This window comes from Falco rusticolus, chromosome 3 (assembly GCF_015220075.1).
Source record: "Falco rusticolus isolate bFalRus1 chromosome 3, bFalRus1.pri, whole genome shotgun sequence".
Lineage (NCBI taxonomy): Eukaryota > Metazoa > Chordata > Aves > Falconiformes > Falconidae > Falco > Falco rusticolus.
In genome coordinates this window covers 12,761,232-12,774,276 of record NC_051189.1, presented here as the reverse complement: position 1 = coordinate 12,774,276, position 13,045 = coordinate 12,761,232, and the positions used below count along the sequence as shown (strand labels likewise).

Genomic DNA, 13,045 nt, shown 5'->3' with positions numbered 1-13,045 from the left:
GCCTGTACTTTACCCACTTCCACACCCATTCCACATGGATCTAACCATTTGCTGGTGTTACACTGGTGCTTCTACAGCTTCCCATCTGCCCCATTCCTGCTGGAAATGTCACGCCATGCCAACCACATTCAACCACATCTCCCCTTTCAACCCACAGCATCTCCCCTTCCTTGCAAAGGCTGCAGCAAAGACCATCCCACTTCTGGTGGGAATAAAGTTGTTTTTGCAGGCAGACTTCCCTTGTGGCAAGAGCTGTGAGGCTGCGTGGCATCGACAGACCATGCTGCAGCATCCTCAGCCCCTCCAAGGGTTCCTTAATGTTCAGAAATCTCTCCCTTAATGGGTCACAGTGACCTTGACGTGTCAGCAAAGCTTCCCAGGCTTTCCAGAATGCCCAGCCCAGTTGCTCAGGAGGCCAGGTCAGCATAGGAATGTGATTTTTTCCAGCCAGGACATGGAGGTCAAGAGACTTTAGTGTGCTTCCAGTGAAGCAGGATGCTGCCATGGTTTGGCTGAGCTGAAGGGACAGGATCATTTTGTCACCCCAGGGAGGCAGGTAGAAACTGTCCAGCGAACAGGAATATCTGCTCCCTCTAGTGGCATCTGTTTTTTTAAAATTTTTGATTTATTTTTAAAGCTAGGAGACCTGGTATGCACTCTGCTGGTCCCCAGCAAGGCCAAGACTACAAATTGCTGGGGCTGAAAGGACACACAACCCTCCAGCAGCAAGAAGCAAAGCCTCCCCATGGCTGGCCTGCTCTTCTCCACCAGCAGGAGGTCTCGATGGGTTAAACCTTTCTATTTGAGAGCCCAGGTGCAGTCCTTTCTCTTCCCACTCTACTAAGCAGCTTTGCATCCCCAAGCATTGGAAAAGAAAAGAGAACATGTGGGTGGAGGACACGAAGGATTAGTGACCTGCAGTGTCCACACTAGCTTCTGTGGTCCAGCATGCAAATGCTATGGGGAATGGACCTTCACCCAGGGAGCCACTGATCCCCCACCTGTTTGGGCAGCAAAGTCCAGGGAGATCAAAACCCATTCACCTGATCCCCCTCAACCTTTCACAGTGCTTCAGGAACAAGCTCCTGCTTCACCAGCCAGCTCCTGGGCTGCACCCCGAGCGGCGTGGCCGGCAGGGCCAGGGAGGGGATTCTGCCCCTCTGCTCCGCTCTGGGGAGACCCCCCGGAGCACTGCGCCCAGCTCGGGGGTCCCCAGCACAAGCCAGGCAGGGACCTGCTGGAGCGGGGCCGGGGGAGGGACACGGAGCTGGTCCGAGGGCTGGAAGCCCTCTGCTGCGGAGAAAGGCTGGGAGAGCTGGGGGGGCTCAGCCCGGAGCAGAGGAGGCTGCAGGGAGACCTGGCTGCGGCCACTCGGTGCCTACAGGGGCTGTAGGAAGGTGGGGACGGGCTTTTTAGCAGGGCCTGGGGCGACAGGACTGGGGGGAGGCTTTGAACTGAAAGGGGGAGATGTAGGGTGGACACAAGGAAGAAATTTGCAATGCTACCACCCGTGGGGGCACTGTGTACCATGACTTTCACCGACCTCCAGGTTCCTCTTGGAGCTGCTATGAAGTCTGGAGAAGACAGTGATGGGGAGTTTAAAAACAGACATAGAACACCAGATTCCCATGGGCAACTGGGACCAGTTCAGCCCAAGGGCTGGGAGCTGCGAGCAGCTTGTTTACCAGCCATGAGCTGAGTTGTTGGCTGTGTCCAGCAGGGAGAGGTGAAAGTCCATTCCAGGTGCTTGCTGTGTGAAATATGGAGCTGCAGGAGTAAGTACTTGAGAAAGAGAGCTGCTGAGCCCAGCCTGCTGCAGCACAGAGCGCTCCCCAGAGGGCAGCATGTTATGAAACAGCAACTGCAATCCTAGAAACAAAACCCAATGATTCTGCTCTGCACCCCCCAAAACAGGCTCCAATAGTGATTGCTCCTGTTCCTTGTGCCCAGGATGACTTCCCCTGCCCATCCAAATGCAGGTATGGGAGATGGGATCCCTTCACGCAAGGGCAAGTGCTGGGAAACCCTCTGGGTATGATGCAGACAGCACCTCATTTATTTCTCTTGATGCCTGGCATTATCTACGCAGCCTTCAAGAAGGGCACATGCCAGGACAGGGCACATACCTGAAGACAACAAGCCACTTGTAGCTTAGCAGCATCAAGCTGGATGAAGGAGAAACTGGACAACCCAGAGGGTGGTGGGAAGGTGAATGTGGGTGGGATGGAGGTATAGAGAGAGCAGTGAAGCAGAGTTACAGATGTGGACAAGGGAAGTGTTTGGTGCTGGGAGGGAGGAGATGGGAGAGAGAGAGAACTCTGCTTGCACATGGGCCAGCCACCATGACCCTGGGAAAAAGAACAACTGGTTTCAGCACAACTCCAAAGACTGCCTGGAGTCCCTTGGTCTTTACCCTGAAACTCTTCAGGAAAGGTGTTATTGTGCCATACCTGTGCAATGCCCAGCACAAAGGGGTGGGAGAAATATATTCCCCATTCCAGCTACGGTCAGACAAAGCAGGACGCAGGGTGGGCAGCAGGGTCCTGGCTATTCTGGATGTTGGTAGTTTCATTTGACAAAGCACTCCCACTCCAGAGCGAATCTGTATTCCCCACAGCTGAGGATTTACATGTTTCTGGGTGTAGCCTGCACAAGCGGTCTCTGACGGACGTTAGTTGAGGCCACAAGCTAGAAGTAGGGGGTGATGGGCAGAGTACAGTAGGCTGCTGCCTGTAGCAGGTCACAGAATCATCAGATGGTTTGGGTTGGAACAGACCTTTGAAGGTCATCTTGTCTAACACCTCTGCCATGAGCACGGACACCTTACACCACACCAGGCTGCTCAGAGCCCTGTCCAACCAGGCCTTCAATATTTCCAGGGATGGGGCATCAATCACCTCTCTGGGCAACCTGTGCCAGTGCCTCACCACCCTCAGCATAACAAATTTCTTCCTTACATCTCATCTCCTTCTACTCTCTTTTAGTTTAAAACCATTACCCCTTGTCCTATCAAAGGTCAGGGCTTGGTATTTTTGGGGATGTCCAAGCAAAGACTGGATTAAATAGCTAGCAGCACATACCCGGAACAGCCCCAGCTGGACCTGGCCACCATGGGCAGCCGTGTTTCCTGCAGTGAATGCCAGTCAGCTCACCCAGCACCCCTGTGACTGAACACCGAAACTATCTCCCTCTCCAAACACCACCTGCCTTGCAAGGGAAGATGCCATCTCCACACTCAGCATTTTTATCAGGGAATCTTCCAAGAGCTCGGGGAGATCAAGCCTACCCTCACAGGCTAGACGCACGGAGGCAAGGCTGCGTCTGAGGTCCCACATGAAAGCACTTGCTGAGCTGGGAGTTCCTGTTCCCATCCTGCACGGCCATGAGATCACCCAGCCACAGTTTCTGTGTGCCAGCTGTAAGGAAGCAGAACTAGTTGCGAGCAGAAATCACGCTGCTGATTGCTCGCCAGTGACACTGTTGGGCTATTAACATTGTAAGAGTCATTGTTTAATAGAATACAAATATATTAAGTAATGAACTGCCTGATCTGAAGCTTGCAAGCCATAAAAGCATGAAATAAAGCACATGGAGCAGCAATGCAGATGCTTCAGTATGTTGTCCGTATGCAGCTGGAACTTAGAAACTGGACAATAACTTACTGTACAGTTTGAAGCGTCTCCTTTACAAAAGAAGTCATCTCTGCTAGGAGCTCCATAGACCAGTGGGACAACCCATGGCTGCAGCATGAATCATGCTGCTTTGTTAGGAAGATCTTATCCAGGGAAAAGATTTAAAACCACACCACTCTATAAAACCATGTAATTCAGAGGAAAAGAAATTATTTCTCTAATGTACCTTTCTGGAGGAAACACCTAAGTTGCCCCTAAGAAGGAGAAACACCTTTCACAGATGCTTTTACCTCTTCCTCCTGTAAGTGATTATTTTATGGAGGAGCAAACCCACTCTCCAAGACTTGGTGCAGTGACCCATGAGCAATCTAGCTAGAGAAGCCATCCACAAACTACATCTGCGCAAGAGAGAGAAAGAGCTGCAGGACCAGGACTCCGCTCTTCCACAGCACTGGGAGGCTACCAGGGTATCTGAACTCACAATTTAATTGCACCAACCCATCACCGAGCTCAGTCACACGCGCCTGTGATGTGACAGCAGAGACAGCCTTGTTTTTTTTACCTTTCCGTTTCTTCTTTCACTACGGCATACTGGGTTGACTGACGGCTTGATCTCTGCTCCTGCACCTTCTCGCTGCCCTCCAGTTCCTGCTCCAGGGAGGAGCTGGTGCTGCCCTCCCTGCTGACATTGCTGCTCCTTCCGGGGCTGTTCTCTGTGGAAGCCCTTGGTGACTCCGTGTTCTGCTTCAGGGTCTGCAGCTTGGCCAGAGGGATGATATCGCAGTTCTGTGGCCGGTGCCACACTGTCCTCTGTGTGGTGGCATTGTAGTAGTAGAAACGGGAGGTGTTGGGGTCAAAGAGCTCCCACCACTGGTTTTCATTTGTGCGTTTGATCCGCACCCCAGCAGGGGGGTCCCATACACACTCCCCCGTGATGAGGTTGGCGTACATGCGCTCCCGAGTTCGAGGCTCGATGATTTCCACCCATTCCAGCCTGAAGGAGAACAAACAGAGACAGAGAGATATTTCAACTAGATGACCTTTGAAGGTCCCTCCCAACCCAAACCATTCTCTGATTCTATGAGCCAATGCTTGCAGCGAGTGCTCAGCAGCATTTCAGGAGGCAAGATGGAGAAGAAGAGCAGCTTGGGTGAGGACAGCAACTCTTTCCTCCGGCCTCATTGATGCCGAGTCCTGCAGCATTATTTACACTAAAGAGAGTATTTGCAAAGGGCTGCAAACCAATTCCTAGTTTTCAGCTCCTGAGGGAATTCAGCAAGTCTGTAAGCCAGCTAAAACACATGCCCAGGTTACAGCACCCCAGCACTCGCTCCGGCTCGCAGCTTCCACCCCGAACCCTCTGTGTTTTACAGTTGGAACTCTTTGGGACACAGACCCGGTGGCCGCAGCATATTCAGCACGACGTCGGCAGTACAGGGCAGGGGGAAGATGAGAGACTGGATGGACCGAGCCCAGCCAGAGGCACCAACCTGGTGATGAACTTACTTTTTCTGCAAGACCACCCCGCAGCTCTGTGCTGCCACCCAGACAACCAAGCCTGGCAGCATATGCCCATGCAAGACTTGAAGACGATGGCTTTGACCCCCTTCAGCCCAGCTGGAGTAGCGCTGCTCCCCGGCACGAAGCCCGGTGTGCCGGCACTGGGCTCCCACGCGGCTCTGCCAACACCCCTTTCCTCTGTCTTGATTTCAACACCTGGCAAAGGCGCCAGCTCTCCAGCGTGTGCGTCCCACCCCCAGCACATTCCCTAAACCACCCACCCCGACACACCTCGAGTCAGTGATAACCACAGGCTGCATCAACACCGAAACCCAGTGGTGGGAGGGATGAAGCCAGCGAGGACCGAAAGACCTGACCATGACCTTGGCTCCGTGTGGAGGAGTAGAACAGAATAGAATAGAGTGGAATGGAATGGAATGGGAGAGAAGAGATGAGAAGAGAAGAGAAGAGAAGAGGAAGAGAAGAGGAAGAGAAGAGGAAGAGAAGAGGAAGAGAAGAGGAAGAGAAGAGGAAGAGAAGAGGAAGAGAAGAGGAAGAGAAGAGACGAGACTATTTTCAGTGGGAAGGGACCTACAACAATCACCTAGTCCAACTGCCTGACCAATTTAGTGCTGACCAAAACCTAAAGCACGTTATTAAGGGCATTGTCCAAATATCTCTTGAACACTGACAGGATTGGAGCATTGACCACCTCTCTAGAAAGCCTGTTCCAGGGTTTGACCACCCTCTCGCTAAAGAAATGCTTCCTAATGTCCAGCCTAAACTACCCCTGGTGCAGCTTTGAGCCATTCCCACACATCCTATCACTGGATACCAGGGCAAAGAGATCAGCCACATACTGCTTGGTGCCCTCTGTGCACCCTTATTAAATTAGGATTTGGTCTCACGTTGGCCTCTGCAAAGAATATGGAGCTCATCACTAAAATATGGAGCAGAAAATGGTTGATCTTTCTTCCCATCACCCCATCCCCTGCTGAGCTAAGGGCCAGGCACCATCAGCCCAACGTGGTGACCCAGCTGACTCAGAAACACAGCGAAGGGGGTTACTGAAATCATAAAGCAGTAAACGAAGCTTAGAAATGCAAAAGAGGATTAAAAGAAGTTGTAATCCCAAAGAACAGACAATTTAACCCATTTTTCAGATTACCCCAAACACTGCAGATGTCACCTTTTGCTAATTCAGGGAATACCAGAGGCTTTTGGGCAGCCACATCTTATTCAAATTATTCATTTTTTGTGTGGGTTTATGTAAAAAGAGACAAGGGATGTTTGTATTAACTAAAATTTCTTACTTGGAATTTGTCCTCATCTGCATTTGCAAGTCTGTTAAGAAAGGTATAGAAATAGATAAGGAAAAACAAAAGGCCCCCAGTAGTGCTAAGTGAAGCTTATCAAACTAGGTGGCATTTAAAACTGACACATTTAGTGAGTCAGACAAGTGACTGATCAAATCTCGCAGCCTTTTACTGGGAGCCGGTCCCCTGCGGGGTTTTCAGAAATGCTCAATTTGCTCAAGCACTTGCAAGAAGGAAAGTCCTCGTGGGGGCACTTACCTGTCCCCTGGCAGCCGGAGGCACTGGCAGCCTGGCCCCAAGCCCCCTGGCTGGTCCAGCTCATCTTCCAATGCGATTTAAACCGCAGGATTGAAAAAAAGGAGCGGGCTTTTCAGGTGCCAGAAGTTCCCAGCTTTGAACAAACATATCTAAATGATGAAAACGTCTCCACCTCTTCTTGGCAGAGAGAGAAAAAGGTGCAGTTAAGCCTTTCCTTGCAGAACAGAGACTAAAAGCACTCGGAGATGTGTAAATCCTATACCAGGCCTCGTCTCATTCTGCAAAACTCAGACCTAAAGAGCAGCCTTAATGCAGCATGACAGTACAGCTGGAGGCCAACTCAAGCTTTGCAGAGTTAATTATTTTCTCCAGGTTTCCACTGAAGGCTTTAATTTGGCTCTGAGCATGATGCACCGACCCAGCATTTTCCACTGAAATGATTCTGGCCCTAGACCGATGTCAGCACTCAGCTCCCAGTTCTAATTCTTCTCTTTAAAATCCCCTCCACAGGGTTAAGAGCAGCTGCTCCAGCAGGGTTTTGGATCTTCCTACCAAGAATATATTAAGCTATCTGATCAGGGAGGAATAAAAAGTCCTTCATCCAGGGCTCTTCTAGGGTGAAATGATAGCTCAAGAGCTCCACAGTTATCACAGGGAAGTAAAAATAGACTGGACTGGACTGGGCTAGGACAGGGTAGGGTAGGACAGGATGGGATAGAATAAAAAACAGCCCCATGAGCCTGAAGAAGATGAAGGTCTATTTGGACCCAACAGAAGCGGATCATCATGGGCTGTAAACCAGCCAAGGCCTGCAGCACCTCAAAAGAAAAAGTTAGTATGTTAAGAAAACATAGGACCTTTTGTCCTAGAGCCCTTAATTTCCTCTTGGTTTTCAGTGTGAATTATCAGCTTAATAACGTTGGGCAGTGTCTGGGCTACAGGTTCTCTCTCTCTGCATCATTATTTTCCCTGTTGTTGGAGAAGAAGGAATTTAGTGTTCACATTTCTCCTCCCTCCCCAGTCTTTTAATTTACTGGGGTAATTCATCAACTCAAGCAGCTCAATACGCCACACCTTTGCAAAGCAGAGGATCAATAGCCAAGGGCCAACCTCTGCAGCCCTGCACTAGAAGCAGAAAGGGAGAACAAAAATCTTCGATCAGATAAACAAATCCAAGATTCTTCTGCCTGAAAGTCAAACAAAATCCACGTGTCTGGAGCAGCTGGACCTGTGGCACAGGCAGGGAAGCTGATGTACTCATGATAGCAAATCTGGAAACAAAACCTCATGGGACTAGGAGACAGGGCTCTAACAAAGGCATGTCTTATTCCAGACCCTGTCTTAAATTTTGCAAAAAAACTCCCATGTTGCATTTCGCCCCTCAGAAATGCAAACTCCAGGGCTAAAATTCCTGAGAATTTGCCCAAAGTAAGAGTCCACACACCATACTTCTCAGGTATGACACAACAGGACAGCAGTGGGGATTACAGGGAGATGGGCAATGTGCATAGCTATGGCACAGCTAATCTGGGTACCACATGCAGTCTTGACCCAGAATTACCATCGTTATTTACTGCACCAGCCAAAAAACCTCCTTGAGGAATAGCAGAGGAGTCTGCGCAAGCTCTGGTAGCCAAACAGCCTCAGACCTATCTCACTGTAGCACTGTGCAGTGCAGTAATCTGAATTTAAAGAGCCCGTTGAGTATGGTCCATGACAGTGCAGACCTTATTGCCGTGGGGTTAAAGGGATTTATAACTGATGCAGAAGAGTGGAAGGTGCTCAGGGAGCCCCAGACTCACAGTGCTGCCTAGAAAACCTCTGCCTCATTGTAAAGGAAACACTCCAAAAAAGTCCAGAGACTCACCAAAACTCCATTTTCCCCCTGCACTGTCCCAAAAAAGAGCCCACTTGAGGCTTGGATTAGATTTCTGAAAATGCAAAGCCAGTTGAAATGAACCCTAGGCTTAGTTTAACTTTGTAACTTTATTCAAAAGGCCATAAGAATCAACTGAACTGCAAGTTTATTTTGCTATTTAAGAAGAGGATTGTCATCCTGTGCTTCCCTGGGAAGGAGACTCGGTCCTACAGCAATGATGCTATGTTTTCCTTCCTCCACCCCAGAGCAGTACAGGATTGGAGACGTGGTGACAAATCCCAAAGAGAACAAATACCTGCCTCACCTCACTGCTGTAGAAACCAGGCAAGGACATCCCACTGTTTGGGTCCTCTGACTCATCTTTGTCAGGTGTTTCCGCTACGTGCCCCATCAGTTTAATGGTTGTGACACTAGTTGCTGCGTATTTAATGCCCGGCAATGCTGCCTCCTTCAAAACTTTTTTTTTTTTTTTGTGTGTGTGTGTGTGTGCTGTATGTTGAGAATGTCGAAGGGTTGCTTGAGGGATGCTGTTGGTCACCCCTCCATGCAATAAGCGCAAGAGACCCTCCAGATGGGCTGCGGGCACGGGCGGTGTGATGAACCTCCCACCCCTGCGAGGTTCAGGCTGTGATGCAGAACAATGGTTCATAACAACAACCCCAAGGCGTGGGGGCCATCAAAGGGCTTACAGCACTCGTGTTGTGATTTGGGTTTTAACAAGCCAGAATTTGTGTCATTAAGTTTAATGTTAATAACGGATGCTCTAGAGCAACTTGGGTGACCCTCATCCAGACATCTCTCCAGAAAGCCTCCTCCGTATCCCTCCAGACACCGCAGAAATTAATGCCACCGGCCAATCCGATTAGGAAAAGCTTAAATTACAAAGTAATTTACACTTTAAACGACTTGGAATTTATTGATAACTGCAGTTACAAGGGGAAAAATAGCTGAGAAAGCATCTTTCTGTATCAGGGTGTAATGGGGTCCGAAACCCCCTCCGATTCAGGGGGCATCTCGGTCAGAAAGAACAGGCTCAGAGCAAGGACCTCCTGTGTAACTGGAGGGGGAAGAAGCTGGATTGTTTGGGTTTTGTTTTTGTTTGTTTGTTTTTTTTAACTCTTGAACCTTCCAAGAAGGAGTAAACTATGCCCAGGAGGATCAAGCAGAATCAGCTTTACCCAGAACTGAGGCTTCAAGTTAACAAAGCAATAGCAGTTCAAATTGCCACTCCTCAGTGAGGTTTTGGAGACCTGGTCCAAGCCTACCCTAGAAGAATGAGAGCAAGACACTTGGAGCTACAGCCTCTGAGGTGCTCTGCTCGCCCAGATCAACCCTGGGTGATGGCTTCAGCATGCTGGCATTCCAGATCCAAACATGTCCAAGAACAAAAATCCCCTGTTAGTTCATGATCCCACAAGGACGAAGACTCCCATCTCATTCTCACCTTTAGAATTAAAAACTAAACTAAAATAAATTAATCATAGATTCATCAAATGGTTTGCATTGGAAGAGACACTTAAAAGTCTTCTAGTCCAACCCTGCTGCCATGAGCAGGGACATCAACTAGATCAGGTTGCTCAGAGCCCTGTCCAACCTGACCTTGAATGTTTCCAGGGATGATCTATAATCTATAACGAATCTACACTATGTTGTTTTGATTCTTAAACACCCGGACTCTGAGCAGAACAATTTTGTTATTATGCACGTTGTTTTATTTGTTATGCATGTTATCTTGCAGGAATATTTTACTTAAAGCAATTATTTTAACCACCAGAAAAACATAGTTCCTTGGTGCCAAGATTTAGAAAGCCCAGGCTGATGAACACAGACAGGCACAGTGCAGATACAGAACTGCTGAGCACCAGCAATAAAACAGTATTATCAGTAGGTAGGTAATAGCAGAATATCAAAGTGTTTAGGAGCTGGGGATTTTTTCTGTACTAGTAATTTCAGTGCCAATGAACATTTTTACGAAAATACATCATTAAGCTGAAAGGTATAATACTTTTTCACTAACTGGCCTGACAGATGCAGGAAGCTTGAAAAAATCAGGACAGGCTATCAAAGGAGCACAGCTTCTTCTATAGCAGCTGGAGCTGGTAGAAAAGCTTCAAGTGGGATGGAGTCACCCCCCAAAAAATCCTGCCTTTCCCACTGAGCAGGAGTTACCTGCTTAGGGTACAGGTGCCAAGCTGGGGAATTCTTAAATGGAGAAGCAACATGCCACAAGGGCTGGCTGACATGGGATCCTCAGCCAGCCCACAGAGACCAGGCAAACAGCTTCTGCTTCTCCACTGTTTGCTCCCTTGGAAAGCCAAACCATGAAATTGCTGTGCTGCCCGTGCACACTGGTCCTCACCCTCCTCATCCTGCCTAGGGAGTCATGCTGATAGATGACCCCCAAAATTGGGCATGCTCCCACCAAAATCCCAAGACAATTATGTGGTTGTTTGACTCCAGCTGTCCTGCATCCACCATACCACAGTAATGGTCCTCAGGCAAATCTCTTTCTGATGGTCACAAAATAATTTCGGTTCCCCTCCCTTGCAGTGAACTAGGCTGAACCACATCACCAAATCTTCTACATGAGGGTAGAAGAGCAGTTGCTACAGCTCAATGGGCAAAGAATAAGTGAAACGTGGTTTGGGTTGGAAGGGACATTTGAAGGTCATCTAGTCCAACTCTCTGCCATGGGCAGGGACATCTCCCACTAGACCAGGTTGCTCAGAGCCTTGTCCAACCTGACCTTGAATGTTTCCAGGGATGGGGCACTGATCCCCTCTCCAGGCAGCCTGTGTCAGTGCTTCACTGTGCTCACAGCAAAGAATTTCTTCCTTGTGTCCACCCTTGTAGAGGGATGAAGCTGGGTTAATTAATTGATAATATACAGCTGTGGGGTGGCTTGGGGGGAAGGGGTGTGTTGGCTGATGTAGATAAAGTGCAGGTGTGGCTGGTTCTGTTAGGAGGTTGGGCAGCCAATGAAGAGGGAGCAGCTGAGGAAGAGAGGAGGAAGAAGCAGAGAGAAGAAAGAGAGAACATGTGCCCTGGATGAGGTGAGACTAGGAGAAGGCAGCAGAAGGACTGGCATGAAGAGTATGTTGGTATGAGATGGTAAAAGACCTTGTTGCAGCTGGCTAGTTTGGAGAGCGCTACAACACACCGTACATCTCCCCCTTTCAGTTCAAAGCCACCTCCCGGTCCTGTCGCCCCAGGCCCTGCTAAAAAGCCCGTCCCCACCTTCCTACAGCCCCTGTAGGCACTGAGTGGCCGCAGCCAGGTCTCCCCGCAGCCTCCTCTGCTCCGGGCTGAGCCCCCCCAGCTCTCCCAGCCTTTCTCCGCAGCAGAGGGCTTCCAGCCCTCGGAACAGCTCCGTGTCCCTCCCCCGGCCCTGGTCCAGCAGGTCCCTGCCTGGCTTGTGCTGGGGACCCCCGAGCTGGGTGCAGTGCTGCGGGGGGTCTCCCCAGAGCAGAGGGGCAGAATCCCCTCCCTCGCCCTGCCGGCCACGCTGCTCGGGGTGCAGCCCAGGAGCCGGCTGGGTTTCTGGGCTGCCAGCACACTTTGCCGGTTTGTGTCCCATTTTTCATACATCCATGTGGGGAGACGGGTGAATGTCAGACCAAATCGGAGCTTGGGATCCAGCCTGATACTTCAGTAGCTCCTGGCCTTGTTCTGTGACTGCATAAATGCCCCAAACCTTGCAGCTTTTAAGGATCTGAAAAGAGATTCAGCATGTGACTGCCAGCAGCACTGCATCCCCTGCTAGGCAATAGCTATTTCAGGACAGTGGGAGCAAACAAAGACCTCTGCTCTGTCCTGACATGTATCTGCAGTAATTTCAGTGTAAGTGAAAGTGCTGACGAGGCAGAAACTGAACTCTAAAGCCACCTTAGGAAATAATAAACTTCTCTATCAAAGTGAATCAGTTGTATACTGGCCTCAACCCTTTGCTCATCCCTTTCAAACAAAATAAAAAAAAGGAAACTCCTGCTCTGGCAGGCAAGAGCCGTTGGCTGTGCGTATTAACGCTGTGCGCTGCTTTGATGAGGACGGGATCTGACTTCCTTTGCAATGTCAGGGGAAGGTTAGCAGGCTGATGCGGTGAAGATGAGATGTGATGTAACGTAACTATCGCAGCGCCAGTCGACGGTAGGAACATTACGGCACGGGGCACATGATGAGGCTGTCAGGAAAAGTTAATCAGCATTGGTTTTGTGGGTAGCAGGGGGTCCGTTCCCATGGCAGGAGAGTGGGATCTCGAACCTTATGGCTTGGAAAGAGAAACAAAACTTCCATTTGATAGGGACTGGCAGGGAAACAAAGTGGAGATGCTGGCTGTGAGGCTCTCCTGCTAGCTGATGTGCTCGTGATTTCCAAGAGTGCTAAGAAATAAGACATTTGTTATGCTGAGGGCTGTGAGGCACTGGCACCAGTTGCCCAGGGAGGTGGTTGATGCCCCATCC

General features: G+C 49.8%; 1 protein-coding gene across 4 annotated transcripts in view; it reads right to left on the bottom strand.

Annotated features, from left to right (window-relative positions):
* Window positions 1-13,045, bottom strand: part of ARHGAP39 (Rho GTPase activating protein 39) — a 146,610-nt gene that overhangs the window by 57,882 nt on the left and 75,683 nt on the right. For all 4 annotated transcript variants that reach the window (XM_037379815.1, XM_037379814.1, XM_037379817.1 and 1 more), the window contains exon 2: window positions 4,195-4,626. In XM_037379815.1, coding sequence (XP_037235712.1) covers window positions 4,195-4,626 — 432 coding nt within the window. The remainder of the gene's footprint in view (window positions 1-4,194; window positions 4,627-13,045) is intronic.